We start from the raw sequence: 26916 nt of genomic DNA on the forward strand, positions 1-26916 counted from the left end.
TAAAAATAATAAAATATAAAATATACTCTCTATTATATTGCGTGTGTGTATATACATATATATATATGGGTACATTAACCAAAATTAACAAAAAAAGTTATTGTACCAAAACATGGATATATTCTCAAATCAACGAAAAAGAATGTACCCATATAAGTTTAAACATGGATTAAAAATTTTGAATGGATTTTATATTAAAAAAAGGGTACATTTTACATATAACAAATTGATATATTTGAGAATGGGTACATTTAAGATTAAAAAAATTGGAAAATTATATGAATGGGTACATTTAAGATTAAAAAAATTGAGAATCTTTTTATATATAAAAAAAAACTAATAGGTACAAACTTAATTTAATTTAATTTTTTTATTATTTTGGAAATGTTTGAATTGAAAATTAATTAGAAGTTTAATAGAGGTGTGAGTATTAAACCCTAAATTAATTACTAATTTTTATATTAAAAAATTATATAATAAACATGTAAATTCATTATCACATTAATGCTAGGGACTTGAATCAAAATTTGAGAATTAATAAGATCTTAGTCAATGAACAGTAACAACTAGGGATGGGATACTAATTTTTCCATTAAAAAAATATACACTTATTAAGAGAAATTGTTCACACGTTGTGTGTGTTCTCTGCTACTATATATTGGAAAATGATCCTTCCTAGGGATCTTAGGGATCTCGCAATCATATCCATTTATCGTACATCGTGTGGTAAAAAATAATTTAAAATTTAAAATTCAAATAAAAATAGTATTTAATGAAAACAGACCGCACGATGTACAATGAACGGACACGATTGCGGGATTCATAGGTGTCCATACTTATTTACGTGTATGTACCCTAAAAACACCACAGATCGATAGCCTTAATAAAACAGCCTCAACAAAAAGCCCTGCTGAATCAACAAAAATAATTCCAGAAGCTGGATAGTTTTGTACCTGTTAATTTAGCCATATTGTATTATTACATCTCATGTTTCATAAATCCCGAAACAGAATCAACTGTGTTATCACTATTGTGTTCAACTGGACCAAGTTTAGGAAGATTACAACTTGAAATTGAGCAGATTTTAGCGTCCTAGTTTGTTACCTTCTGTCGATGGACGTGTCGGCTTCTTGCTTCTGCTTCTTGGCGCTGAAGCCCTCCTCCTCCAGAGCCTTCAATTTGTTCTTGATTGCTGCTATTTTGGAGCTCCTGCTCGTCTGTCCTGAGCTAGTGCCGGAAACGCTTGTTTTGGTTGCCTCGCCCACTCCTTTGGAAGAATTGTCTGCTGGTTCTACCAAGTACTTGTCACTGGAAACACGGACAACCAACGGACGTCCACATGCTAGTCTCCCATGCATCTTCTCCTTGGCCAATCTTGCTTCCTGCATGCTCACTTTAACGGTGGAGATCAGGAATTGCTTGAAAACATAACTGATAGAAAAATAAGCGACTGACTTACCTCTTTGTTGCTATACTGGATGAAAGCAAAACCCCGTGGCTCTCCGCGCTTTCGGCCACGAGTGTGCCACAGAAAGTCCTCAGTTATAATCTTCCCAAACGGAGAAAACATCTTAATTAGAGCAGCCCTGGAAAATGCAAGAGTGGGATCAATAGTAAGTCTCACAGCCTCACTGGTACTAGACTAGAGCAACAAAGATTCAACTCCGAAGGTTTACTTACTCCGTTATTCTCAGATCAAGGTTACCAATGTAGATTCTACTTTCACTCTTTTCATCGGAAGAACCATTAGGATCCTGCATTAGTTATCACCACCCAATTCAGTATTCCATAACGCTGTCTAACATCAAATATGAAACAGGTCACAAATTTAATCCAGCGGGTTGATCAGATTGTATAGCATCTTTATACTAACGGTTTTTAATAGTGGAACAATAAGTAATCACTTTTTTCTCTTTTTACTTTGGAAAGGAATCATGTTCAAGGAGACTCCAGTGCAAAAGCTTTGTTGGGGCCATACAAAAGTGCCAAAGCGAGAACCTTCGTTACGAAGATATAGAAATCCTATCACCTTGGATGCAGATGCGACTATAAGGTCTAATGGCCTCTAATTCAGGTCCAATGTTCATACAGAAGACAACCAAATAAAGGGGCATTTTCGAAGTTACCAATCACCATAAGCAGCCCCAAACAAGGACCACACAGAAACATGTCTCCCCCACCAACCCACAGAAACATACACAATCAGCAAGACTCATCAAATAGCAGGTACCGCGGGAAATAAAAGCGTTGGATTGCATTTGATCATGCTAGCAAGAGTTTAAAGAAACAGTCTTTTTCAATTCATCAAATTACCCCCTTCTCTTTCCCTCCCTCCATCCCTCCATCCCTCTCAACGTTCGATTTCCAACTCTAACACCTACCTATACTAAAGAACCCGGCAATGCAATAACCGAACGGCAGAAACGCAATCATATGGTGCATATCTTAACATAAAAAGCTTGGAAAAATTTACCATTACAGTGAAAGGGGAATACGATGAAAATCCAACTTCAAATTCCGGGCTTCCAGCACACAACAAGCATATAAGAACCTTCCGAAATTAACAAGAGCAACTCTTTGTTCACCTGCAAGGCTGCAAGTAAATAAATTTCAATAACAGTAAGAGCCCCCTTTAGTCAGATGCACTGACCTGAGGCCATACCCTAAATAAGGGAAGCTAAATTATGCATTGATCTGGGACGAAACCCTAATTACAGCATCTGAAAATTGAAAAGATTGAAACTTTTTGAGAGAAATTTGTACCTGCGTGAATTATCCAAAGCAAATCAAGCCGCCCGTCACAGAGAGAGTCGAAGGTTAGCGAGATAGGATGCGCAGCAGCCAGCAGGGAAGCTTTGATGCTCCTTCTACGAAAGGAACATAGCAAAGGCAAAATATATTAAACGACATCGTTTATCGTTGTTTTTCTTTTTGCTCCCTTTCGTTTTCTTCCTTTTTGCAAGTTCTTTAATACATTTTTTATTAGGGGGTATGATATCCACACACCCCTTTTTACTTCTCCCACATTTTTTTAGTTTTCGGCCGTCGAATCGGATGAATTAAAAAAGATCAACGGACATAAATTAACAAGGAGTGTGTGAGAAATAAAAGGGGGTGTGTGAATAGCACACCCCTTTATTAGAAGAGACTAACAATTGGCAGTGGCTTGGTTAAGGGAACTCACTAGGGCTGTAGCAAAAGCGAGTCTTTATAGGGCAATTGTTACTACTTATGGATCCAAATTTGGGTGATTTATCCATGATCAAGATGAAGCTTAAGTGAAACTAAGTGAATGTCCAAATCGACTAATCTTGAGTAATCAGTGGATGAGTTGTGGTTAGGGGTGAAATGCCGCTCAAACCCAAAGCTAGTCAGTTATCCCTGAAATGCATTGAGGCGCAACAGTTGACTGGACCTTAAGGGAGCGTTTGTTTGCCCTCATTAAGTGGGACTGGACTAGACTGAACTAGCTGTTAGTCAAATACTGTGTTTGTTCCATGCTGGGACTAACATAAATGAGACTAAGGGGGACTAGCATGGACAAAACCCTTCACTAAGAGGTCTTAGCTAGACCCCCCAATAACCATGGGACTAGCTAAGACTATCCTCTCTCGTTCTCGTCATGCTCAACAACCACTCCCGATAGATTCCTCGTCATCTCCGGTCACCTAGATCATAATAAAATATTAATAATTTATATATATTAAATAATATAATATTAGAATTTGTTATTATCCAGCTTCTTAGTCCAACACTGCACCAAACGCTTTACTAAGTTAGTCCAGCTTAGTCTAGTCTAAGCTAGTCCAGCTTAGTCCTTGAAGCTAGTCCAGTCCGAGATAGTCCGACGCAACAAACGCCCCCTTAGAGGTAAAGCACTGTTTCGGTGCGAACTACGAGAGCGGTACCAAATTAAAGCAAACTTTAAATACTAGATATAATATCAAAATAACAGAAGTCAAAGTTAACGAGTATATTTCTAATGTAACAAGAAAAACGAGTTAGATGATGTGAAACTCTATTAAACCAATCTCTACTGATGACTGACATCATCTAAGGAGCAATAATTGTATTGTTGTGATGATATATAATAATTAACAATATTAAGCAAGTTTGTTTCTTTATATATTAGTGATAGTTTGTAAGGCAAGGCTAAATTTTGATGTTATATTTGTGATAAGTGTCAATTTATGAATTGCGATGTCCTTAAGAAAACGACATCCACCCACTAACATCCCACCTCCATTCAACTCCATTTAGCTGGCATGCATCAATGCTTTTCGGTGCTTACCGCTTAAATTGAGCGTTCTTATTAACACTGAAAACCGACAAAATATACGGTCGATAGACCCCTAATATTTGTTGGTGCATGTGCTGAACAATGACGGCTTATCTTGTTCTTATTAATTTTGTTTTGACAATGTAGGGGGTGACGTTTTTGCATGGTTGCAGCATCCTTCTTCATGTACCCCTTTGCACTGTTTATTAATGCTTTGTTAGCTTTAGCTTGCCTCGTTGTAGGCTTTCCCTGTACGTTCTGACATCTTTGCCCTGGAATATCATTCTCAATTTACCAAAAAAAAAAAAAAAGCTACAAAATCTACGGTGTGGCTGAGTGCATACACATTTCTTCTTATAATGCATATTTGTTGTCTTTATGATTCACATGATGAATGAGACAGGCAGATGAGTGTATACATTTGGAAACATTGTAAATTGCGTTACAAGCCAATTTTACCCTTAAAAACAGCTTATACAATGAAAAGAATTTTAAAACAACCACGGGGCACCCCGGTGATTAAGACAAATTCCATTCTCGTATTTCACATTGCAGTTTGATTCTTGGTGCTGGTGAATCACACAATGGTGGCTAGATGATGCTGAAATGCCTCAATGAGTCTTCCCAACCTCCGAAACAATCAGCTAATCTCTTTTTTTTTTTGAACTTTAACGAAAAGCTCATAGTACTGTTTACTTTAATGAAAAACCACATTTTTACACTAAAAAGTAAATCATGGTACTATTCATTTTACCCTTTATTTTGTCCTTGTCATTAAAACTCAAAATTTTCAAGTCATTTTCATTGGTTTTTTTTTTAACGTATATTTGAAGAAAGTAAAGATTCATTGAATGCCTTTGGATGCCAAACAGTTAACAGGTACTTGGTACTGTAATGTGAATTGGGGTTTGGAGGTTGGATACATTTTTTTGTTTTTAGGGCAGTTGGATAATTGAATAAATAAGATAAATGTGAGGGCCATGCTGTTTTTTATGTTTAACATCACGTTACTAGAAGGAATTCTTGGATTGTGCAAAATCTTAAGCGTGAGTATAACACATCGAATTATTTATCGGTAACATACAAATTTATGCATATCACACGATAACAGGGAGAGAAAGAGATATACTCCCGATTAAATGACGGAATCTCGGAATCATAAGTTTGCATCAAGATTCAAAACTGAAAATTCAAGCATAATATGAGAATTCGTTGTGGGAATTGCAGCATTGCATTGTGAAATGCAGCTCATCAGCATTCCCTCTGGATGCTGGAATTCTATACAATTCATGGGAGTTGGATCCTCTCTTGAGTAAAAGGAGAGGATCCTCATGACCAAGTAATGTGGACCGTTGAATTTTCATTTAATGACTATAATTAATATAACTTTAAAGGGATCCCTTATTTGTAGCCGTTGAATAAAAATTCAACGATCCACACTGCTTGTTCAGGAGGATCCTCTCCTTGGGCTCAGAAGAGGATCCAAATCCCAATCATGTACCCACTTTGGCCACTCAAAAGAAAAGAACATATCTTTGTGTCAGAAAGAGATCCTCTTCGGATCTTTCATTCCAAAGCCTAGGGATCAAGTGATCAGGACATTTAAAATTTGATCAAACGGCTAAAAAATATTATAGCTTTTAAAAGTTTTTACTAACTTCTCTGTTTTTAGCCGTTTGATCAAATTTTAAAGGTCCAGATCACTTGATCCCTGAGCTTTGGAGAGAAAGATCCGGAGATGATCTCTTTCCCTTTGTGTCCACCAGATAAAAAGGGAGAGATGATCCTCGCTGAATCCTCTTTGTGAGGATTTCGGGAATCTTTCGATCACATATGTTCATCATATATTGTATGGTCAATTTTCGTCAGGTATTTTTTATTTTAAATTTTAAATAAAAAAATTACACTAATTTCTGACGAGACAATATACAATAAACAGATGTATTTTTGAAGATGCTCGGGATCCACAAAGAGGATCCAACGAGAATCCTCACTCATAAAGAGGGTCCAATAAAATCTTGAATAATATAAAAAAAATTCAAACAGAACACCCTCAATTAATTTCACACTTCCACTTTAGTCAGAATCCACTGTGCCTCTGTTCCTCCAACTCCTCCTCACTCTCTCATGAGCTCCAACCTCCTTCCATGGGCACCATGAACTTCCATTTTCTCCCGCTAACCATCCTGTCTCTCCTCCACTTCTCAGCCTCCTTCACTCCCTTAGACAACTACCTATTCAACTGCGGCTCCTCCACCAACGCCTCCGTCTTCAACCGGGTCTTCTCGGCGGACCCGTACAAGCCCGGACCGGGCTCCATTTCCCTCGCCGACCAAAACCCACCTCCCAATTCACCTGTTCTCTACCGCACAGCCAGATTTTTCACCAGGGCTTCGAGCTACACCTTCAGCATCAAGAAATCAGGGATCCACTTGGTACGTTTTCACTTCTCGCCGTTTGTAGCTCAGGGTTTTGATTTGAAAGCTGCAAACTTTAGCGTTTCCGTTAATGGGTTTGCTCTGTTGAGAGAATTACATGTTAGGGAATCTGTGATTAGAGAATTTGTTATAAAAATTGATGCACATGTGGTTGAAATTTTGTTTGCGCCTGTGGGTAATTCTGGGTTTTGCTATGTAAATGCCATTGAAGTTTTTACAGCTCCTGAGGATCTTGTTGTTGATTACGGTGCTAAATTCGTTGGTGCGAATGTTGTCGAATACAAGAATCTGTCTTCACAAGTTTTAGAGACCCTTTATAGGATTAATGTTGGAGGTTCGAAATTGACACCTTTTAATGATACTTTGTGGAGGGATTGGGTCCCTGATGTCGATTATCTTGTTCTGGAATCCGCTGCGAAGCGCGCTTCCACCACGGATACTCCCAATTATCAGAGGGGCGGTGCAACTCGAGAGATTGCGCCGGATAATGTATATATGACTGCCCAGGAGATGAATACGGATAAGGCAATTACAGGTGCAAGGTTTAATCTTACATGGAAATTTCCAGTGGATACGAATTCCGGGCATTTGGTTAGGTTGCACTTCTGTGACATTGTTAGTTCTGCACTTAATTTGTTGTACTTTAATGTGTATATCAATGGGTATGCTGCGTACAGAGATGTTGATCTGTCAGTGATGGCAGCCAATGTGCTTGCATCTCCTGTCTATATTGATTTTGTTGTGGATTCGGATGGTTTGGGGATTATAGAAATTAGCGTTGGTCCTTCTGATCTGAGTAGTTCCGTTAGGATTAATGCTATATTGAATGGGGCAGAGATCATGAGAATGGTGAATGTTTCCAATTTATGGGCTGGAACTGGGCGTAAGAAGAGGAGTATATGGATTTTGGTGGGCACAGTTGTTGGAGGCTTTGTTATTCTGTGTTTTGCAATTGGTGCATTTCTGCTTGCTTTGAAACGCAGAAAGAGGAAACTGAAACCCGGCCCTGCAGAAAGTGCGGTTTGGACACCTTTACGCGTATATGGAGGTAGTTCACACAGTAGAATGTCTGAAAGGACTGCACTTGCGTCTCCAGGCGCAAATGGATATCATTGCTTGAAGATCCCTTTTGCTGAATTACAATTGGCGACAAACAATTTCGATAAAAGTCTAATTGTAGGCTCTGGTGGTTTTGGCATGGTTTATAAAGGGTTCCTGAAGGACAACACAAAGGTTGCTGTGAAGAGAGGTGTGCCTGGATCTAGGCAGGGCCTTCCAGAATTCCAGACTGAAATAACGGTTTTGTCCCAAATTCGCCACCACCATCTTGTATCACTTGTTGGGTATTGTGAAGAACAATCTGAAATGATACTAGTTTATGAATACATGGAAAAGGGGCCGTTAAAGAAACATTTGTATGGTTTGGGGATCTCACCTTTGTCCTGGAAGCAACGACTTGAAATTTGCATTGGATCAGCAAGAGGTCTTCACTACCTTCATACAGGTTTTGCTCATGGAATCATCCACCGTGACATTAAATCAACTAACATTTTGCTTGACGAGAATTATGTGCCAAAGGTGGCCGATTTTGGTCTCTCAAGATCAGGTCCGTGTCTCAGTGAAACTCATGTAAGTACCGCTGTTAAAGGTAGTTTTGGGTATCTTGATCCTGAGTATTTCCGGAGGCAGCAGCTTACTGATAAGTCAGATGTGTATTCATTTGGGGTTGTGCTCTTTGAGGTTCTTTGCGCTAGACCTGCTGTGGATCCCTCGGTTGACAGGGAGCAGGTGAATCTAGGTGAATGGGCATTGGAATGGCAGAAGAAGGGCATGCTCGAGAAAATTATTGACCGCCACCTTGTTGGGAAGATCAAACCAAGCTCTTTGAAAAAGTTTGGAGAAACGGCAGAGAAATGTTTGGCTGATTATGGTGCCGATAGGCCAACCATTGGTGATGTATTGTGGAATTTAGAATATGCGCTTCAGCTTCAGGAATCTCGACCGCGTGGAGAACAGCCTCAAGACTGCGACATCAATGAGCCTCCGACAAATAACGTTGTTCCTGGAGATCCCTCTACCAATGTAAGAACAGAGGAAAATGGCGGTAATGGCAGTTCGGAGATTAACACAAGCCTAGTTTTCTCTCAATTGATGACCAACGCTGGCAGATAGCTTTCGAGCTTGTGCCAATATACGATCAATATACCATACAAGAATTTTAAAGATCTCCACCTTAGAACTACCACTGTGACAAATCATACAGGTATGTTTTTAAGGTTTTACGTGCTTCCACTCTCTTTTTCTCTATTTTCTTACCACGATTATATATGCAATCCGCTATTTTTGTTTCCATATTATTGTTGTACCATGTTTGTAAGTGAAGGGAATTATAGAAGCTGCTCATGCTTGGTGTATGAAATGTAAGAAGTATTGTATTTGTTTGCTTTTTTGGTGTTTTTTCCAAGTACCAAACCTATGCATGGCAAACAGGTCGTGTTCATGTCATACTCGTTATCTTAGCGAGTCGTGTCATGTGAAACTCGTTACCTTAACGGGTTTTTATTAGGTGATCCGATAACTACCTAATTCATTAACAAGTGTTGTTTCGTTTCTGGTAACAGGTCATGCAAAAAATTGTTATGTCTAATATCCAAATCATATCTTATAGGGTTTTTAAAGAGTCACCCGATAACAACCCGACTCGTAAACATGTTCCTAACAGGTGATCTCATAACGACCTAAATCGTTAACGGGTTGACCCAAAACATATTATTTTTGTATCGTTTCGTGTTAGTTAACGGGTCGTGCATTCACTTTACCTCACAAATCTTCGAAGTTTTGTTGATTGAATCTAATATTTACACCCAAAATGCAGATCAAATCATAGGTGGCTTATTGCATATCTTCCAAAAAATAAAATTTCTAGTTGGCTATCTAGCTGTTATGCACTACAATATCTTCAATGATGCATGCATAGATTTGCTTAAGCAAAAATACCAATTGCCAGTGCGATAGTGGGAGGAGGTTGTCTCTCCACTCAAAGATGTCCTACCTAAATCATTGTTTTAGTCACCGACCTCAAGTTAATAAGGCTTCTCGCTTTGTGAAGGTCGGGAGGCACGACTATTGTACGACCTTACCTTTACAAAGAAACTGGTTCTACAACTTAAACCCGTCACCTCTTGGTTACAAAGAAGCAACCTTTCTGTTGCACTAAGATTGGCCCTCATCATTTTATTGTTCATTTTCTTGCCGGAAAATCAGGTCATACTCAACCAAGTATCGAACTTAATTATCGGGTTGGCATCATTCATGTTGCGTATGTAAGCTCTTGTGATAATAGACGTCAAACGGATCACTCAACTAAGTATCGAACTTGATTATCGTTTGTAATATTCACATGAATTGGATATGATATCTCATTCGACAAAGCATATACAACTACTAAAAGTTACATGGCTCGTTTGGATGCGTTTTTAAAATGATTGAAAGTGCTTTTGTTGAAAATGTTTTTAGAATTAATCCTTAGTAAAAAAAACAAGTAAATCTTGAAAAAAACCACTTAAAATGCTTCCAGGAAGAATTGGTCATGTAGAGAGTTTGATCAGTATTAGCATTGCTATCAGATTCTAATTCTGTATACAAGTGGCATTTGGACCAAAAACACAAGGATATGGATGGTCCATGAGAATATTGATGACCCCAACTAAATTGGGATGGGCAAGCTGGCAGTTCGAGCCATGAAATAGATTTCAAATTGGACTTTGAAGTTGGTTGGTCGGAGTCGTGCAACTATTTTGTAAATAAAAATAGTTTGACTGTACAATTATTTTTGTTTACTGCCCAATCACAGTTATCTAAAATGATTATAATTTTTTGATAAAATAATCAGACTCGTTTGGAAGTGCTTTTGAAATGACGAAAAACGTTTTTGATGAAAATGTTTTTTTTAAAACCCTTAAGTACTTCCTGCAATAAGCACATATCTGGTGCTTCCTCAAAATCAATTTCACCAAAAACATTTTCATTCATTTTAAAAGCACTTCCCAACAAGCACAGATGATTGAATCGAGATATTGTCACTGAATTAATCAAACTCAAATCCTAACTAGCTAGTGACAAAGTTCCTAAAATACAAGAATAAGATCTATCAAACAAGAACAACAAAAGACACAATGAGGAATTCTTACGAAACGACGTCGGATGCCCAATTGTGTCGCGAAGTCGAAAAGATCTTGGATACGCGACGTGTGGCAGGCTTTTCTTGCGGCACGGGAGCACTCGTTCGAACAAGACAAGGGCAGGTCGGTCATTTGACAAAAAGCGGTCGGTGTCATAACCTTTAATAATTGCGTGGCGTGGCACGTGGGCCCACTTATCCACGTCGCGCTAATCATAACCGCAGCGGCGGACAGCTGTGCTAACTGGGATGTCAGTTCCGTAATTTCGCTCGACTTCCGGGGTCTGTTCCGTGTCCGAATTTTACCCCTCGGCCCGCGAAAATTACATTACGAACCCGATTTCTGAGATTTTGCTAAACAGACCCACACAGACACAGACGCTGACTTTCTCTCTCTAAAGTTTGAAGAAATTGAACCAGTTTAGAGCGAGAAAGGAAGAGAAAAGCAATTGAGCAATTCGAAACGAGAAAGTATTCATATTGTAATCGCCGAGGCAGCGAAAAGTGGTTGGCTTTTTGTTCGAATTGAAGTGCATTGTTTCATTTCTGAGAGGATTTGGATTAGGGTTAGGGTTTGTGATTTGAATTGGGAGGAGGAGGGAGGGGGGATTTTGGATTTGGGATTTGGGGTTTTTGGTGAAGAATCTGGGGGGAGATGGCGGAGGTGGTGCTGCATATATACGATGTGACGAATAGTGGATCGGACAAGACGAATAGCACCATTCTGCAGATCAACAAGATCTTCAAGGACGGTATCGGCCTCGGCGGCATCTTCCACAGCGCCGTTCAGGTTCCTCCTCCTCCTCCTCCTCTCTCTCTGTGTCTTCCTCTTGTGTACTCGCGGTTGCATGTATGTGTATGTAATCTGAAAGCGGACGTGTAATTGGTAGTTGGAGTGCTGTGAATTTGGGGGAGATTTAGGGCTTTAATCTGAAAGTAGACATGTAATTGCTGGTTGGAGTTAATAATTTTCTTGATTGATTGTAAACCTTCGATTTGAGTTTGATCTGAATACCGAAAAAGTTTCAATTTTCGCTTTGTTAGTTTGGATTTTCGGTATTTCAGTGCCGAGGGGTTGTTGAGTTTACCTTTATGATTTGCGTTTGCGGTTTATAATTTTCAGTAAACTGCTTTATGTTGCCTCAATAGATGTTTCACGATACAATGCCTTTATGTTGAATCTATGTTGCCAGTCAAGAAACTCTGATGATTCTTACATGGAGAATGACTAGAGTTTGGCTCTGTTTTATTGCGTAAAGACGGTTAAAAGTTGCAACGTAACGGCTTATATTTCTGTTCGTAATTGTTTATGCTCTATTGGACAGGTTTATGGAGACGATGAATGGTCATTTGGGTTCTGTGAACAAGGATCTGGTGTGTTTAGTTGCCCTTCTGGGAAAAATCCAATGTACACATATCGTGAAAGCATCGTTCTTGGGACAACGCATTGTTCGATCTTCAAGGTTAACCAAATCTTGAGGGAACTGAGTAGAGAGTGGCCAGGGTATTCGTATGACCTGTTATCAAAAAACTGCAATCACTTTTGTGATGAGTTATGTGAAAGGCTTGGGGTGCCAAAGCTTCCAGGTAACTTTGTGAGATCGTAGGGTTTACCGGCTATACTAAAGATTTATTTTCTATCCAACTGCGCGTTTACTTGACCAATCATAAGTACAATGGCCGGTGATTTGTTCTTGTTTCAGTCAGTTCCCTGATATATGGTTGCGCATTTATGATCTTCGTGTTTAAGTTGTGCATTTGTGATCTTCATGTTTAAGTTGTGCATTTATGATCTTCCGTGTTTTGTACTGGGCCTCTGAATTTGAAAATGTAGTCTTGTAAATAGATATATGGCATGTATTCTTATAGCTTCTTTTACAGGTTGGGTTAATCGTTTTGCCCATGCTGGTGATGCTGCTATGGAAGTCGCAGGAAACACGGCAGAACGGGTGAGTTATTTTATGCAGAATGCATAACTTTTGTAATCTCCCAGAAGAACAGCTTATTTCATAGTAATTTGGATACATGATTTAACCGCGGTTTTTGTTGGCTTTCTACGCATGTTCATAGAAACTAGAAAGGGAAAATTGCAGCAAGTTTTACATTTACATGTTTACATGGACATTTCATCTTTAATGGAAAGGGCAATTGCATCAAATTAATCTTACACACATCCACATAGGTTGATCCACAGACTGTACTGATCTGTTAACTTTGAAGTTACCTCTAGTCTCAGTGTGGCCTATTTCTTTGTTTTCTTCTTTGCCTTGGACTCGACTTTGATGATACCTTGCCCGGAGATGTGGCTAACCGTACATGCTCGGATTGAATTTTCCTGCAATTTAGTTTGGCCTCTATACTTCTTCGTGTTTGACCTTCCACTCATTGTTGCTTTGCTTTAATGTTATTTTCGTTATTACACGAAATGTTGCTTTTGGTTGCTTAGGTGCATGCAAGTCTGATACTTTTCTTGCGTCGTTGCAGTTTAGACAAGCGAAGACAGAGATTGTTTCAGCTAGCAAAATAGCATATCGTTTCCTTGTGGGTGTTACAAGCAATGCCATAGCTTCTCCCGCGACTCCTGAAAATTCAGACACAGGTACTCCTAGATTTCAGGCCGCATGGTTTAAGAATCTAATCACAACGGGAGCAAAGCCTTCTACTAGTTCAGATTTCGAGAACAAGGAAGAAGATGTTCGGCAGAACCAGCAACCGGATGAAGAGCCGCCGCTGCAGCAGAATTCTCGAACATGGCAAAGTACGTAAATCCGAGGACACTTTGCTAGTGTGTACTAGTCAAATCCAAGCACAGGTCGATGAGTCCTGCGTCGTGTACCAATGAAGAAAATTCTTTTGTTTGTTGAACAGAAGTATGCCCCATTCATGCCCCCAAAGAACTGGATTACATTCAATAGATTGCCCAGCTTGTAGTTGGTTTCATTACGTTACGCGATTTGTTATGTTATTCAACGTACGTTTTAGCAACGAAGAAACTTGTCCAACTTGACGGTAGAAGATGAATTTTTCATTCAGAAAATGCATCCCTTTTCGTCTTCACAAAATAGTAAAATTCAAAGGGACAGCTCTGAACTATACAAGTTATTCAATTCAATCCAATCTTGAACATCAAATGGGCTCCAAACTTGATCTTAAGGTTTAATGGCCCGTTTGGTGAGCCTGTTGGTATTGAATTTGGCGGTGATTGGTTAGGCAGGACCTGTAACCTGTGTATATAGATAATTTATTCTATTGTGAATTCCTTACTCATCTCGTTCAGCAATGTCTATTTCAAATTTTAACACAACAATTAACTAACTAGGCTCAAATATACTTTAATTGGTCACAAATCCTATTCAAATGGCCCACCAAACAGGCCCTAAGTGGGGAAAATCAAGATAACTTTTGGTTGTGGTAAAACCAGGAGGATCCTCGTCCCTCTTTGTGAGGACCCTAAATATCTCCTATTCACATCCGTTTATCTTACATTGTACAGTAAAAAATAATTGTAAATTTTTTTATTTGAAATTGAATATAAGCATAAAAACTGACCGCGCAACATACAATGAACGCATGATGTACGATAAACGAATGTGATTGAAAGATGCTCTCTCGTAATAAAGTTTGGGATAAGGTTTAACTAATAATTTCATACCACAAAAGATGTAAACATTATTGAAACTACATTAGTTTGATACAATCCACTGAAAAGAACAGAAAAATGAGTCAGCTGATGCCTCAAGGTCATGAAATGTTACTGCACGTAAAATATATAGCAGCCTCTCGAAGGGAAAAAAGAAGAAAACGCAAGAGCATGAGACTGCAACATTCTTCAACGCAAAATTATATACAGAACATTGTCATCGAAATACAGCCGAGGGCTCTTCCAGTAACATAACAGCTTGACTGAAACGTCCATCTACCGCCTTAGCATTCCGTCGAGCACAATTGTGCCTTCATGTGCATCCTCTGCAATCTGTAGAGATGAAACAGCCTGCGCCGCAATGAGCCCAGCAGCAAATCCGGCGCTACCCCAACCTCCATCGTCACAAAATGATTCTGGGTAATCTCTTTCATAAGGTCCAGATGAGAGTGACCATTCACTGTTCCCTAAGCCGCCCAAGTTGTATCCCGATCTGTAAGCACCAGACACCCACCCAATCGTTTCGAGTGAATACTTTGCAGAGTCTTGATAAGGAAAGCATGTCCTCCTTCCACCCATAAATACGTCGATGTTGCCAGGACAATCCCAATGATTGAACACTTGATCTTTGTTCAGAACGATCTCACATGTTTCGTCTGAGTCTTCTTCACCAAGAAGGACACGCAACGCAACAGCCTCCGCAATTGCAGCGCCTTCTTCATCAAGCCTCTGTTGCTCTTCTTTCTTCTTCTGTTTTTTCTTTTCTAGTTCAGAAATGATGGCTGCTGAAGTAGCAAGGGCTTTCTCCAAACGCCTCTTCTTTTTCTCAGCCTGTTTTTGACGATCCAACTCGTCCTTCACCTGCTTTTTCTTAACTTTTCTCACAACCGGTTGCAATTTATTACAATCCATGCTATCCATTCAACCAACAACCTCCAAAAAGTTGCCTTTGTTTAACTTGTTTTGAGAATTTCTCTAAAGTGTATACATTTCCCTATAACTGTGTTCCCTTACTTTTCTATATTACTAAATAAAATTAATTACTTTTCTTGCTGAAAACTAATATAATTACTATAATCCTAACAACTACACCCACTCAGGTCTATAGGAGTACCTCATTTTGCGAACGATGCAATCCCATACGGAAACAACAGGTGACAACAGAAGGGAAAACTGATATGCACTCACAGAGCCACCCCTCGGCATCATTCTTCCTAGTTTCCCACAACCCTTGCATTTACCCATCTTGAGCATACAGAAAAACTGATCATCCAATACCAACTGTGGAAGCAATAACGAAAATCTATTCCAAATAGCTCACATGGCCTTTCCCAGCTGAAAAATAGCAAAGAGGGTCACAAGCTAAACCAAAACTTCTACGTCAGTAAAAATAGAATGCACACATAAAAGTAACGATATAAATAAGCATACAAGACACGCTTAACAGCAACTATAAGACAACACGCGTAACACCGCAATCCGCAAAGAGCCCAATTGAAGAGACTTCCGAAAGCAGTATCCTCAGCCTAGTTGGGAACCAGAAAACCACTGCTTCCCAAGTCATTATTCAAAGAAACAATAAACAAGAAAACACCTCTGAATCATGAACATTAACAGCGTGGATGCGCCATTGGAAAGGAATAAAATGGACGCTCGAAAGGCAGAACACACATGCTACCAAACGCAAGCAACGTAAATCATGGACGCATCCCCTACTATGCCTAACCCCAACTATCATCATAATTAAAAGTGAAGTCAAGCTTCCCAAATAACTGGATCCAAATAACGTCGTCATAATTCATAAACCTCGCAAGCTATATCCCAAGAAACACTTAGTTAATGATAAAGCTCCAATGATTTCAATTAATGGTAAATATATCCATCCGATACTTGTTGGTGACAAAACTCTGGACCAAGAGTAGATAAAAAGCTCACAAAATCAAAAGATACCAATCGAGTCAACTCATGAAACCCGCTTCGATTATGAATTACAAAACAACACCAATCCAATTAATCCAATCTTAATCGTATTCGGGAGATGATGAAATAACACAAAAACCGACATCTAAGCCCTCTCACTTAATTCAATAACCAGAAATTCAACTTCCACTCAATTTTCTCATCAGCCAAACAGATTCTAGTATCCAATTCGTCAAATCCAATCTTAACCAAACAGATCCGTACAAAAAATCAACAAACAGATCCGTACAAAAAATCAACACAGCTCCAACAGCTCATCACAAATCCGTACATATAACAGCGTGATCTAATCAGTTCGAATACAGTATCATCAAATTCAAACACCAATCAATACAGATCCAATCACAGACTAATCTAAACAGATAAATCGAAACAAAAACCAACAATTAAATCCAAATTCAAACACGCGAAATCAAAGACGAACAGAGAGAGAGAGAAAGCAAACCAGATTGAAATCACAGGTGGAGGAAAGGACCTCGAGCTCGGAATCTCATCCGCGGAGTGAAGAAATCGGGAAAAACTCGGACGAAATCGGATCCGGGTAGAAAAACAGAGGAGGAAGAAACCGGGAGTCGGTGGTTGTTTTGTAAGTAAAAAGGAAGTGAAATTTTGATAACCAACCGACCAGAGAGAGAGAGAGAGAGTGAAGGGGGGTAATTTTGTAATTTAAAGATGGGCGGAGGACACGTGTCGGGAAGACGGGAGGGGGGAAGTTGATCTGAAAGGGTAAACAATATCTAGAATCTATGACTTTTCTGTGGCCTTTCGGGATTACGTTGGGCCAGGAGGATCCTGCCTGGATATTTTTTGAGAAGATTCAACCATATTCGTTCATCGTATATCGTGTGGTTAGAAATTATTATATATATTTTATTTAAATTTAAATATAAACAGTACCTGTAAAAGCTGATCGTACGATATACGATGAACAGATGTAATTAGAGAATTATCAAGATTCTCGTAAAGAAGATCGCACGAGGATCCTCTCTCTAGGTTCGGAGGCAATCCATGGTGTCTCTTGCTTTCCGTCAGTGTTTCTATTGGTTTGTTTATTAGACGGTCAGGATTGTAGATCTGAAGACACTTGTTTTTTGGATCGGACGGTTTAGATTAAGTACAGGAATAAGAAGGTGGGAGTGTAATGTAGACTGTAGAGTGGGTAATGGGCCGACCTGGGCCTCTACATTGGGCATATTCCTCGGAATAAGGTGGGTCTGTGATGTTGAGTGGTAGGGACTATTGTTGTTTATAGTTATGGAAATTATAGTAACGATCATTCAACTTTAATCTAATTAGAACAATAATCTATCAACTAAAAGTTCATAATCATTCGTCTCTTAATTTATCCAAATGTATAGCTATGATTATTTTCGTCAACTCTGTTAAAACTTCTGTTAAAATAAGTCACGTGCCACGCATTGAATCAAGAAGCAACTATAGAAAACCAAATCAAAAAAATTGCAGCAATGGTCCTTAACCTTAACCCAATAAGAGAAATGGTTCCTCAACTTTTAACTCAATTGGAACAACGATCACTCAACTTTAACCCATTTGTAATAATAGTCATTTCAACGTGAATCATTTTGATGGAATTTTGATGGAATTGATGAAAATGATTATAGCTGCACGTTTTGATAAGTAAAAAGACCAATGGTTATGAATTTTTAATTGATGGATAACAATTTTCTCAACTATAAACAACAAAATCATAAATAATATAAATTACATTAGTCGTTACAATTTATATTGTTTGGTTTACAACCCAGTTTTTAGTATATGATTAGGTCTTAAACCAAAACCATTTCAAGGCCGTAAAAACCAAACCGTTCAATGCGGTTCACTTCAATACGACTTGGGATTTCGATTCCAATCACCCACCCACCTCCTATTTCCCTGTTGAAGCGTTCTCTCACGGTCACAACTCACACTCTCCCTTTTGCTCACTAGTCACGCTGTCACACACACACACATTCCCCACCAAAATGTTCATCTCCTTCTCCTTCCTTTTGTTTTGATGATCCCACCTGATCTAATCCAAGGGTCACAAAAGCCGCAATGGTCTCTCTTCAACTCCTCCCCGCCATCCTCCACCCCAAGCCCTCCACCTCCACCTCCTCCTTCCTCACCGCCGCATATCCACTAAAAGCCTTTAAACCCAAAACCCTAAAACCCAATCTTTCTTCTCCCTTCACAGTCCGCGCCGTCCTCCAATACAACAGGAAGCCCCAGTTGTCCGGCGACACCCCCCGCGTCGTCGTCATCACCTCCGGAAAAGGCGGCGTCGGCAAGACCACCACCACCGCCAATGTCGGCCTCTCCCTCGCCCGCCTCGGCTTCTCCGTCGTCGCCATAGACGCCGACGTCGGTCTCCGCAACCTCGACCTCCTCCTCGGCCTCGAGAACCGCGTCAACTACACCGTCGTCGAGGTCCTCAACGGCGACTGCCGCCTCGACCAGGCCCTCGTCAGGGACAAGCGCTGGTCCAACTTCGAATTGCTCTGTATCTCGAAGCCCCGGTCCAAATTGCCAATGGGGTTCGGCGGCAAGGCCCTGGTCTGGGTCGTTGACGCCTTGAAAGCCAGGCAAGAGGGCTGCCCGGACTTCATTCTCATCGATTGCCCGGCAGGAATCGATGCCGGATTCATCACAGCCATTACGCCGGCCAATGAGGCCGTTCTGGTGACCACGCCGGACATCACGAGCTTGAGAGACGCTGACAGGGTCATTGGGCTGCTGGAGTGTGACGGAATAAGGGATATTAAGATGATGGTGAACCGGGTTCGGACGGACATGATCAAAGGGGAAGACATGATGTCGGTGCTGGATGTGCAGGAGATGTTGGGACTGGCATTGTTGGGGATGATTCCGGAGGATACAGAGGTCATCAGAAGCACCAACAGAGGGTACCCTCTGGTTTTGAACAGGCCACCCACATTGGCAGGGCTGGCTTTCGAGCAGGCGGCCTGGAGGCTTGTTGAGCAGGACAGTATGCAGGCTGTCATGGTGGAGGAAGAGCCCAAGAAGCGCGGGTTTTTCTCCTTTTTCGGAGGGTAGGAAGTGCGCCAATTTCGAAGCTTGCAAGTATTGTTCTGCTTGTGCTTTTATCTGCAGATGACCGTTCAGTAGTAGAGAAAAAAGTGAGTGAAGCTGTGTACAGGGTGAGTCAGTTCAATTCTCCGATTGTGTTTTTGTTAGTGATAGCTTAAAGTTTAGATTTCTAGTCTTTCTATGTTTTTAGGGAATGCAAGGATTAATGTGATGTATTTACTTGATTGAGAAACAAGGAAAATTCGTACCTGTCTTTCGAATTTTCCGGATTGAGAAGTTCGTGTTTGATCTTTATCTTTTGATGAATTGTGCATTGAACAACTCGTTTCCTTTCCATCCTTTGCTAAGTACGCATTGCAGTTTGCTCGGAAACGAATGCTTAGCTTGCAAGCCGGTCACTTTTGTCAAATGGCTTCTCTTGACGTAGTTCAGAACGGGGTTACTACACCTTCCACCTCCGGTTTGGGGAAGTTCGGCTCAGCGACTGTCACTGATGCATCAAACACTTGAATCCTCAAACTTGATGATGAAGCTACGGAAGGTAGATCAGTGGGAGCAAGCTACGATTTCACTTGTAATCTCCTTCTCAATTCATAGAGCAGCTTTGGGCCGACGGTAGTTATATTACCTGAAAAAATCAAATAATTATTTGATTCGTAAGTTTTAGTTCAAAGTTTGTCCCTTTTTATATGAACCAGAATGATCTGAAATTAGTGAGATTAGTTTCATCAAGATTTGAGTACCTGCTCCAAGTGTTAAAACAACGATTTCCCGACGAGGGTTCTTGCATATTTGAGATGCTAACTTCTCTACAACATCGTCCTGCATAATGCATATTCAACAATCTTCAAATCATCCAGTTACCCGAATCCTTCCTAGATAACCATTTGAAGCACTTATGGGTTTTTATTCGATCCTGGTATGCGATTTTTTATCGTTTACAGGCATGTTTCGCATGCGATTTCAGACATAATTGTACCTAAAAGAACTTAAAAGTTGAGTATTACCAGAGAAGGGATGTATTCAGATGGCGGGCCAATTATCGTAGCAGCTAACTCTCTTCCGCCAACATTCTCGACATCTTTCTCTCTAGCGGCATACACCTGACATCATACTTCCAACCAATTAGCCCTTTGGCTATAAGGTAATCCAAAGACTCTGTGCTATGACAACTTACCTCTGTGACTACGACTTGATCTGCATCGCGGAGAGCATTGGTGAAGTCATCCTTCAGTGCTGTTAAACGGCTGCAAATGTATCAGTCAGTCAGTCTAGCACAAATCATACGAATCATGCTAGCGATAAAAGACTCTGCGCATTGTTCTCGTGTTGAGTGAATACCTGTAAGTATGAGGCTGGAACACGACCAAAAGAGACTTGACAGGGAACCTCTGGCGTGCTGCTTGAATTACTGCACTAACTTCTGTTGGATGATGAGCATAATCGTCATATATATGGCATCCGCATACGGTGCCAATCATCTCAAAACGTCTTGAAATGCCTATGAAATTGTTTAAGTGCAACCTCACAAGATTGATTGTATTGTTGATTTGAAATTGGTCACTGAATAATGCCATCACAGTGGCAATAACCTGCACAATACAGCACAATTAACAGCCACAATAAGTTTACACATTACAGGGCTTGTAGTTCATTTATGCCAACAGACGAAAATCCAAAACACGAAAATCCGCCTTTAAAAATATCGAGCAAATGATGGTTATAAATTAAAATACAACACAGAAAAGAAATGTGGTGAGAAAAATTATACTCAGAACAGTATGTCACTCACTGCCAACGAATTAAGGACATTATGAACTCCTGGAATCTGTAGACTGATGTCTGCCACAGGGTGCCCGCAATGACACTGCAGGGGAAAGAGTGATTAACCAGGGAAAAGAAATTCAGTTAAGTTTCCTACACCATTTTTTTCCAGAAGAAACTGAATAATGTAGACAACAGGGGAGCATCCCGGCATGATAAGAAACCATCTTTACGTACCAGTGTATAATCACTACCACCCCTTAAATTTGGCCTGATCGATGATGCATGCCATTCATTAGAACTTGTGGTTCCATAAGTTGTTACGTTGTAGCTATCAGAACATCTCCAGTTATCGGATCCACCTGCCCGCTTTCCATCAGTCAGCAATGAAAATGCACCTTGACTGTTGCAAACGGGAAACATTTACAAAGAGTATACTACCAAATAAATTTACATCTGTAAGAATGGTGAGCAGAACATACAATAGACATGTATATTGAATAACTAATGCATGCAACCGCTAGCAAAGGACCAAACCAAAAATCTACACACAATGAACCATATAGTTTTAAGTCGAATTACATCCAAAATAAGAGTTACACAACCATAAGATAAATACGAAAATGAAGAGCAGCTCGAGTAATATGCTGGATGACTTAGGAAACTGTCATTTCTTTTGTGGTATATGCGAAATGGTATAATGCCTGCCACTTGAACTTTCTGCTGCACCAGAAATGCAATATGCTGCCAAAATAGTCGAGCAATGTACCTGTCCCCACATAAAATGAGATGTCCACCGACCCTGATACGGTTCAGGAATTTCCTGAAAGTAGCTTTAACCGCCTCCTCGTTTGGAAATATGTCAACATGCTCCCAATCCAAATTTGTTACAACGGCTATAGAAGGTGATAATCCCAGGAAACAGCAATCGTATTCATCAGCCTACTACAAACATGAAATATGTAAGTAATCTTTATGAGCAATTGAACATGAAATCGATCTACTATTGTCGATTAAGTATTAAGTAGTACAGGTTAACTAAAATTCATTTGTTCCAATCAATAATAGGTTCCTACTCATTGTCACAGAACCATGAACGGAAAATTAAATATTAGATATCTTCAGGTTTTGTTCATGCATGCTATACCATTTACTAACTCCCTTGTTTGGCCTAAACAGAATAATGTATTCCATTAAAATTTTATAGCATTTCAACCTTTAATCCTTAAAAAATATATGTCATCCTAGATTTCAAATCAAAATTTTCAACCTCGAAAGGAAAAGTATACCTCCAGGACAAAATTACGACCATCACCGAAGATAATGTTTCCTCCTGAGAACTGCAAAAGACAGTTTGAATCATTTCCAACATATAATTTAAGAAAGCCAATTCCATTTACTAATGAAACGACAATCAAACTCTTTATTGTAAAAGCTAATTCAAAAGAAAGTAAGAAACTATGATTTAACCATGGTGAGTGGACCGCACAAGAAAGAGTTTTTTCACATATTGCATCTGCTAAGCTCATATTTTCTCCAAAGCTGTATAGAGAAGTAAAAGAATTGAAAATGATACCTGCGGCACATGTGCTCCAACTACTGCGGTAAGACTATCACCCATGGCATCTAGAACATAAGCAAGCATACTTGCAGTTGTACTCTTTCCTGTAAGTATTAATACTTATCATTATTATGCAAAAATAGAAATGAAGACAAGCCAATAGTATCTTAGATTTCCCCACATTTAAATCACTACTATCACTATCATTGCATCCGTCGCATGATTTGATATGAAGCACGCACCCTTAGTTTCTTGGCAATATCACATTCAAGCAAATAGCCATCACATTTCACGTACTTTTTTTTTATAATAAAAACTGCATTACACTCTATTGAAGCAAAAGGAAAGGGAAATCAACCAACTTATTCACATTAACAACTAGATAAGCATAATAGATAGACCAAAGAAGACATTCCGTAAACTGATTTTGAAAATAATGCGCAGATAGCATAACAATGATTGGTGAAGATAATAGCACAGAAATATTCTTACCATGGCTACCGCTTACAGCAATGAGATTATAGCCCTCTGTCAGCTTTCCTAACCACTGGTCTCGCTTGTACCTGTAGAAGAAAGAGGTTAAGATATGAAATCAAGCAAAACAGTGAATGCAGCATACTTAGATAAGCAAACACTAAGTGCTCGTTTGGAAGTGCTTTTAAAATGACCGAAAGTGCTTTTGGTGAAATGTTTTTGAAACCAATCCTTAGTAAAAAGCTAAGTGGATCCTGTAGAACCACTTTAAGTGCTTCCTGCATTGTGCTTCTTCAAAAAAGCACTTAAAGTGCTTTTGAAACCCAAAATCTATTTCACGAAAAGCGCTTCAGTCATTCTAAAAGCACTTCCAAATGAGCCCTAAACTGTTAAAGTAACATACATAATAGCCTACTTGGTTATCCATCAACATAGGAAGCCTAGGAACGGAATAGACAGTTGCGCACAATCTACAAACTTAGCCTATCGTAACTGCTAACAATTCGTAATTCCTACTACTACTGCTAACATGGTAAGAATATTTCAGTGTTTATAACATTACACACCAAAAGAAGTTCCAATTGCTTCAAATGCTAAAGTGAACAAAGATATACTCACACAGGTACTCCGACGGACTTTGCATACAAAATCTCAGCATTGTTTTGGGGAATAGCACTTGAAACAACAATGGCATCAGGTAATCTCGAGGCCCCGTTCCTTTGCAAATTGATCACCGAATGGCCTATATGCAAAAATGCCCCTGCTTCCTGCAGCCCATCCATGAAGCTACTCCACACAATATCCGAGCCACTAACCTCATAAACCTACGAAATAAAAAACAACTCTCAAAATTCAAGAAACCCAAAAATGGTCCAGTTTTCAGAAGTCTAATGACATTCTAATACTTCCACAAAATTTCCACCATTTTCTCGGCAACCAAACAGAGAACTATAGGGTTTCAATCAAGCATTACCTGTTTGAGTGCAAGCATGGCCAGCGCAGACAACCCGCAACCTCCAATCCCCACAAAGTGAATCCAACCCTTTTCGTTTCTCAAACCATCGGATTCTCGATCGCTCTCGTCCGTGAACGCCGGCGAGTTTGAGATGCTGCCGCTGTTGTTTTTACTCGATGCTTGCACGGATTTCGCAATGCGATTGCGTTTGCACTGGGCCGAGCTCTCCCTCACAAATATCTGGAAGTCGATCTTCGGTTTTCCGATGATATTCGCCGGAAAACGGAGGTGTTCGGACGTTGACATCGCCGGGAATTCCATTGGTGTGATAGCGACTGTGATACAGTGCTTTTCCCGGGAAAGTGACAGCTTTGAAGTTGGATCGTGAATTGGGAGAAATGGAAACGGATAGTTTAAAATTACAAAATGGGCTTTGTTAGGCCCATCATATTGACCCATTAACGCCCAATACCTTTTAATCACTTGAGTTGATATCCAAAATATTTCAAATAACGTTTTTATTTTCTAATTTTTTTAATTTTGTTTTAAAAAAGGGACTAGATAGTGGCTTCGCTCAGACAGTTCATCGTTTGAGGCAGGAAATCATCACAGAGGCATTCCAACCTCCCTTGGCTACTATTGTGATTCACCAGTGCCAGAAATTGGGCTCAAAACTTGCTACGTGGAATACGAGCCTGGATTCGTCATTAATCGTTGGGTCACCTAGTGGTGGTTTATAACTGTAGCCAAGTAATTTAAAGGAATGTGCTTATCCTCTCAGTTCATATTTCTTTTCCGCAATTAACTTCACTACAAAAGAAAAAAAGAATTCATAACTAAAATAATTGAAAAGCATTGTAACTAATACTCGATCTATGTGTAAATGAAAGAATTTAAGTTTCACTCCTTTCTATTGCGAGTTTAAACTACATTATTATAATTATTTGTTATGTGACTAACTCAAATTATGCGATGTATCCGTTAATTTAAAATACGGCTAATATAAAAGATAAAAATTGAAAAGCACGAATGCACCACCGTTATTAGGTATTTTTTTATGAAAAAAAGGCACCCAACTGATGAAAATGGAGATAAACGAAATACCAATTTTGTAATGATATTCCCCACTTTAGTATCATGCAAATGTTATTGAGAAATAACACCATAAAATGAAGAATAATTCAATTTGTTTCCTCGTCCACCCATACTTGTAACCACACGTGGCATGCTTAGAATGCAATTATGCAAAACCTTTTTAAAAGAAAGAAAATTAAAGGCTCGTATTTCATACGGCACGTTATGATTTGATTTGTTGCGCTGGTGAATTATACAATGATGATCAGAAAAAGATTAAAATGTCTTATACATTTTTTTGACTTTTGAAAAAATAAACTATCGCGACGAAGCTCCCATCTGGACCTTTTCAAGAGAAATATAACTGAAGGCAGTGGGAGACCAACTAACCAATGTGTCCACTAAGCACCGCCTGAATTGGCTTGTCAATTAAATTTGGTTAGACGGTTGAGAACATCAACCGACATTGGCCACATGAAACCAATATATGAAATTATGAATACAAAGATAAGATAAAGAATACTAAAAAGAATTAGAACTTTTCAAAGAAGCACCATTAATATGAGATCAGCTGAGTAATTGATAGTTGTTGTTTCCTACCGTCAAAGGAGGAAAGGACTTGTATGAAACGGAGATGTTACAACTAAAATTACTTGTCGTTTCGAGGGGACGACATACTCTTTGTATGGTTTTGGCAGTACTGGATAAGCAAGTCATCGATCCAAATCAGGCGTGGCTACCGTTCCAAGGCTTTTATGCCATTGGTCAAGGGTTATTTAAGATAGGAGAATGAAGTTAAAGCCGGCTTTTGCCTAAAGCAAGTAGCATACTCTGGTTTTAGTGCACATGTAATCGCGCTTCTAGACTATCTTTTAGTCGTTTGTATTGTATAAATTGAAATGCTATCGAACCTCGAGCATCTTCTTTTTTATCTGAAAATGGAAAAAGGAGTTAACTTATGACTCCGAAATCGATCCACGAGGCGGACTGCCCTTCTTACTTGGTTTGAGTTATATTATGGCCTATTAACGATACTCAAAAGATCTGGTATTTCAAACAACACATTCACAAGTTCATAATGCTTAACTAATAGTTTGGATAATCCAAATTCAACTCGAATCAATTGCAAATAGAATTTTTTCAAACTTGAATGCAAAAGTGAAGCTCAATATTCTAATTAACTTGACTAAATTCGTGTTTATCATGTTAAACATAAATTGAGTTTACTTCAACTTAATCAAGTTAATCAAATGTCGCAAAAAAATGAAATATATTAGATTGGATTTTAGATTCACGTCTCAACCAGTTGTATGACTAACACTACATCATTGGTATGAACACGTTTTTTTGAACAACAAATAGTTTCTCCCTCAATTGGAAGTCAACTATATATTAATCCAATATTCAAATTATTGGAAATCTTACATCATCATTGTGATACATTCTTATCCCATATTAGTATACTTTTTCCTTTTTTAAGGGATTAAGGTCAATATCAAATAGGTCTATTTGGTGGGCTGGAT

The 26916-nt window shown here is 39.3% G+C and overlaps 6 protein-coding genes across 8 annotated transcripts; 3 read left to right on the plus strand and 3 right to left on the minus strand.

Moving 5' to 3' along the window:
• Window positions 1–915: 915 nt before the first annotated feature.
• On the minus strand, window positions 916–2923 carry LOC126616577 (uncharacterized). Of its 2 annotated transcripts, none has more exons than XM_050284651.1 (5): window positions 2764–2923; window positions 2474–2593; window positions 1681–1754; window positions 1460–1586; window positions 916–1382 (listed from the first exon to the last, which is right to left on the minus strand). In XM_050284651.1, the coding sequence occupies exons 2-5, from the start codon at window positions 2474–2476 to the stop codon at window positions 1101–1103; spliced, it is 486 nt and encodes a 161-aa protein (XP_050140608.1). In that variant the 5' UTR covers window positions 2477–2593; window positions 2764–2923; the 3' UTR covers window positions 916–1100. The 2 variants fall into 2 exon arrangements, with proteins under 2 accessions (XP_050140608.1, XP_050140617.1); XM_050284660.1 differs by having other exon boundaries at window positions 2474–2585; window positions 2764–2885.
• A 3416-nt stretch (window positions 2924–6339) lies between these two features.
• Window positions 6340–9162, plus strand: LOC126616437 (probable receptor-like protein kinase At5g24010). Its single transcript, XM_050284496.1, has one exon. It carries the CDS (start codon window positions 6427–6429, stop codon window positions 8887–8889), a length of 2463 nt encoding a protein of 820 aa, XP_050140453.1. The 5' UTR covers window positions 6340–6426; the 3' UTR covers window positions 8890–9162.
• Window positions 9163–11251: 2089 nt separating this feature from the next.
• LOC126616554 (deSI-like protein At4g17486) lies at window positions 11252–13840 on the plus strand. The gene is made up of 4 exons (XM_050284632.1): window positions 11252–11687; window positions 12223–12484; window positions 12779–12846; window positions 13382–13840. The coding sequence occupies exons 1-4, from the start codon at window positions 11553–11555 to the stop codon at window positions 13661–13663; spliced, it is 747 nt and encodes a 248-aa protein (XP_050140589.1). The 5' UTR covers window positions 11252–11552; the 3' UTR covers window positions 13664–13840.
• Window positions 13841–14524: 684 nt separating this feature from the next.
• Window positions 14525–17138, minus strand: LOC126616566 (uncharacterized). The gene is made up of 2 exons (XM_050284640.1): window positions 16963–17138; window positions 14525–15872 (listed from the first exon to the last, which is right to left on the minus strand). Exon 2 carries the CDS (start codon window positions 15456–15458, stop codon window positions 14814–14816), a length of 645 nt encoding a protein of 214 aa, XP_050140597.1. The 5' UTR covers window positions 15459–15872; window positions 16963–17138; the 3' UTR covers window positions 14525–14813.
• A 1212-nt stretch (window positions 17139–18350) lies between these two features.
• Window positions 18351–19825, plus strand: LOC126616540 (septum site-determining protein minD homolog, chloroplastic-like). The gene has a single exon (XM_050284608.1). It carries the CDS (start codon window positions 18573–18575, stop codon window positions 19569–19571), a length of 999 nt encoding a protein of 332 aa, XP_050140565.1. The 5' UTR covers window positions 18351–18572; the 3' UTR covers window positions 19572–19825.
• Window positions 19573–24705, minus strand: LOC126616463 (uncharacterized). Of its 2 annotated transcripts, XM_050284528.1 has the most exons (13): window positions 24338–24700; window positions 23983–24188; window positions 23383–23453; window positions 22906–22994; window positions 22619–22669; window positions 22099–22271; window positions 21567–21732; window positions 21358–21432; window positions 20907–21157; window positions 20743–20812; window positions 20573–20668; window positions 20309–20387; window positions 19573–20193 (listed from the first exon to the last, which is right to left on the minus strand). In XM_050284528.1, the coding sequence occupies exons 1-13, from the start codon at window positions 24638–24640 to the stop codon at window positions 20126–20128; spliced, it is 1698 nt and encodes a 565-aa protein (XP_050140485.1). In that variant the 5' UTR covers window positions 24641–24700; the 3' UTR covers window positions 19573–20125. The 2 variants fall into 2 exon arrangements, with proteins under 2 accessions (XP_050140485.1, XP_050140488.1); XM_050284531.1 differs by lacking the exon at window positions 19573–20193 and having other exon boundaries at window positions 20345–20481; window positions 24338–24705.
• Between the last annotated feature and the right edge of the window lie 2211 nt (window positions 24706–26916).

This window comes from Malus sylvestris, chromosome 1 (assembly GCF_916048215.2).
Source record: "Malus sylvestris chromosome 1, drMalSylv7.2, whole genome shotgun sequence".
Lineage (NCBI taxonomy): Eukaryota > Viridiplantae > Streptophyta > Magnoliopsida > Rosales > Rosaceae > Malus > Malus sylvestris.

Coding starts and splice junctions, on each gene's coding strand:
- LOC126616437 (XM_050284496.1), top strand. CDS start 6,427: ATGGGCACCATGAACTTCCATTTTCTCCCGCTAACCATCCTGTCTCTC.
- LOC126616566 (XM_050284640.1), bottom strand. CDS start 15,458: ATGGATAGCATGGATTGTAATAAATTGCAACCGGTTGTGAGAAAAGTT.
- LOC126616577 (XM_050284651.1), bottom strand. Junction 1,587..1,680: donor CTTGATCTGAGAATAACGGA/GTAAGTAAACCT, acceptor TGCATTTTCCAG/GGCTGCTCTAATTAAGATGT. Junction 1,383..1,459: donor TCCAGTATAGCAACAAAGAG/GTAAGTCAGTCG, acceptor GTGAGCATGCAG/GAAGCAAGATTGGCCAAGGA.
- LOC126616540 (XM_050284608.1), top strand. CDS start 18,573: ATGGTCTCTCTTCAACTCCTCCCCGCCATCCTCCACCCCAAGCCCTCC.
- LOC126616463 (XM_050284528.1), bottom strand. CDS start 24,640: ATGGAATTCCCGGCGATGTCAACGTCCGAACACCTCCGTTTTCCGGCG. Junction 22,670..22,905: donor TTGGAGCACATGTGCCGCAG/GTATCATTTTCA, acceptor TGTCTTTTGCAG/TTCTCAGGAGGAAACATTAT. Junction 20,813..20,906: donor TTCCAGCCTCATACTTACAG/GTATTCACTCAA, acceptor ATACATTTGCAG/CCGTTTAACAGCACTGAAGG.
- LOC126616554 (XM_050284632.1), top strand. CDS start 11,553: ATGGCGGAGGTGGTGCTGCATATATACGATGTGACGAATAGTGGATCG. Junction 11,688..12,222: donor TCTTCCACAGCGCCGTTCAG/GTTCCTCCTCCT, acceptor TCTATTGGACAG/GTTTATGGAGACGATGAATG. Junction 12,847..13,381: donor CAGGAAACACGGCAGAACGG/GTGAGTTATTTT, acceptor GCGTCGTTGCAG/TTTAGACAAGCGAAGACAGA.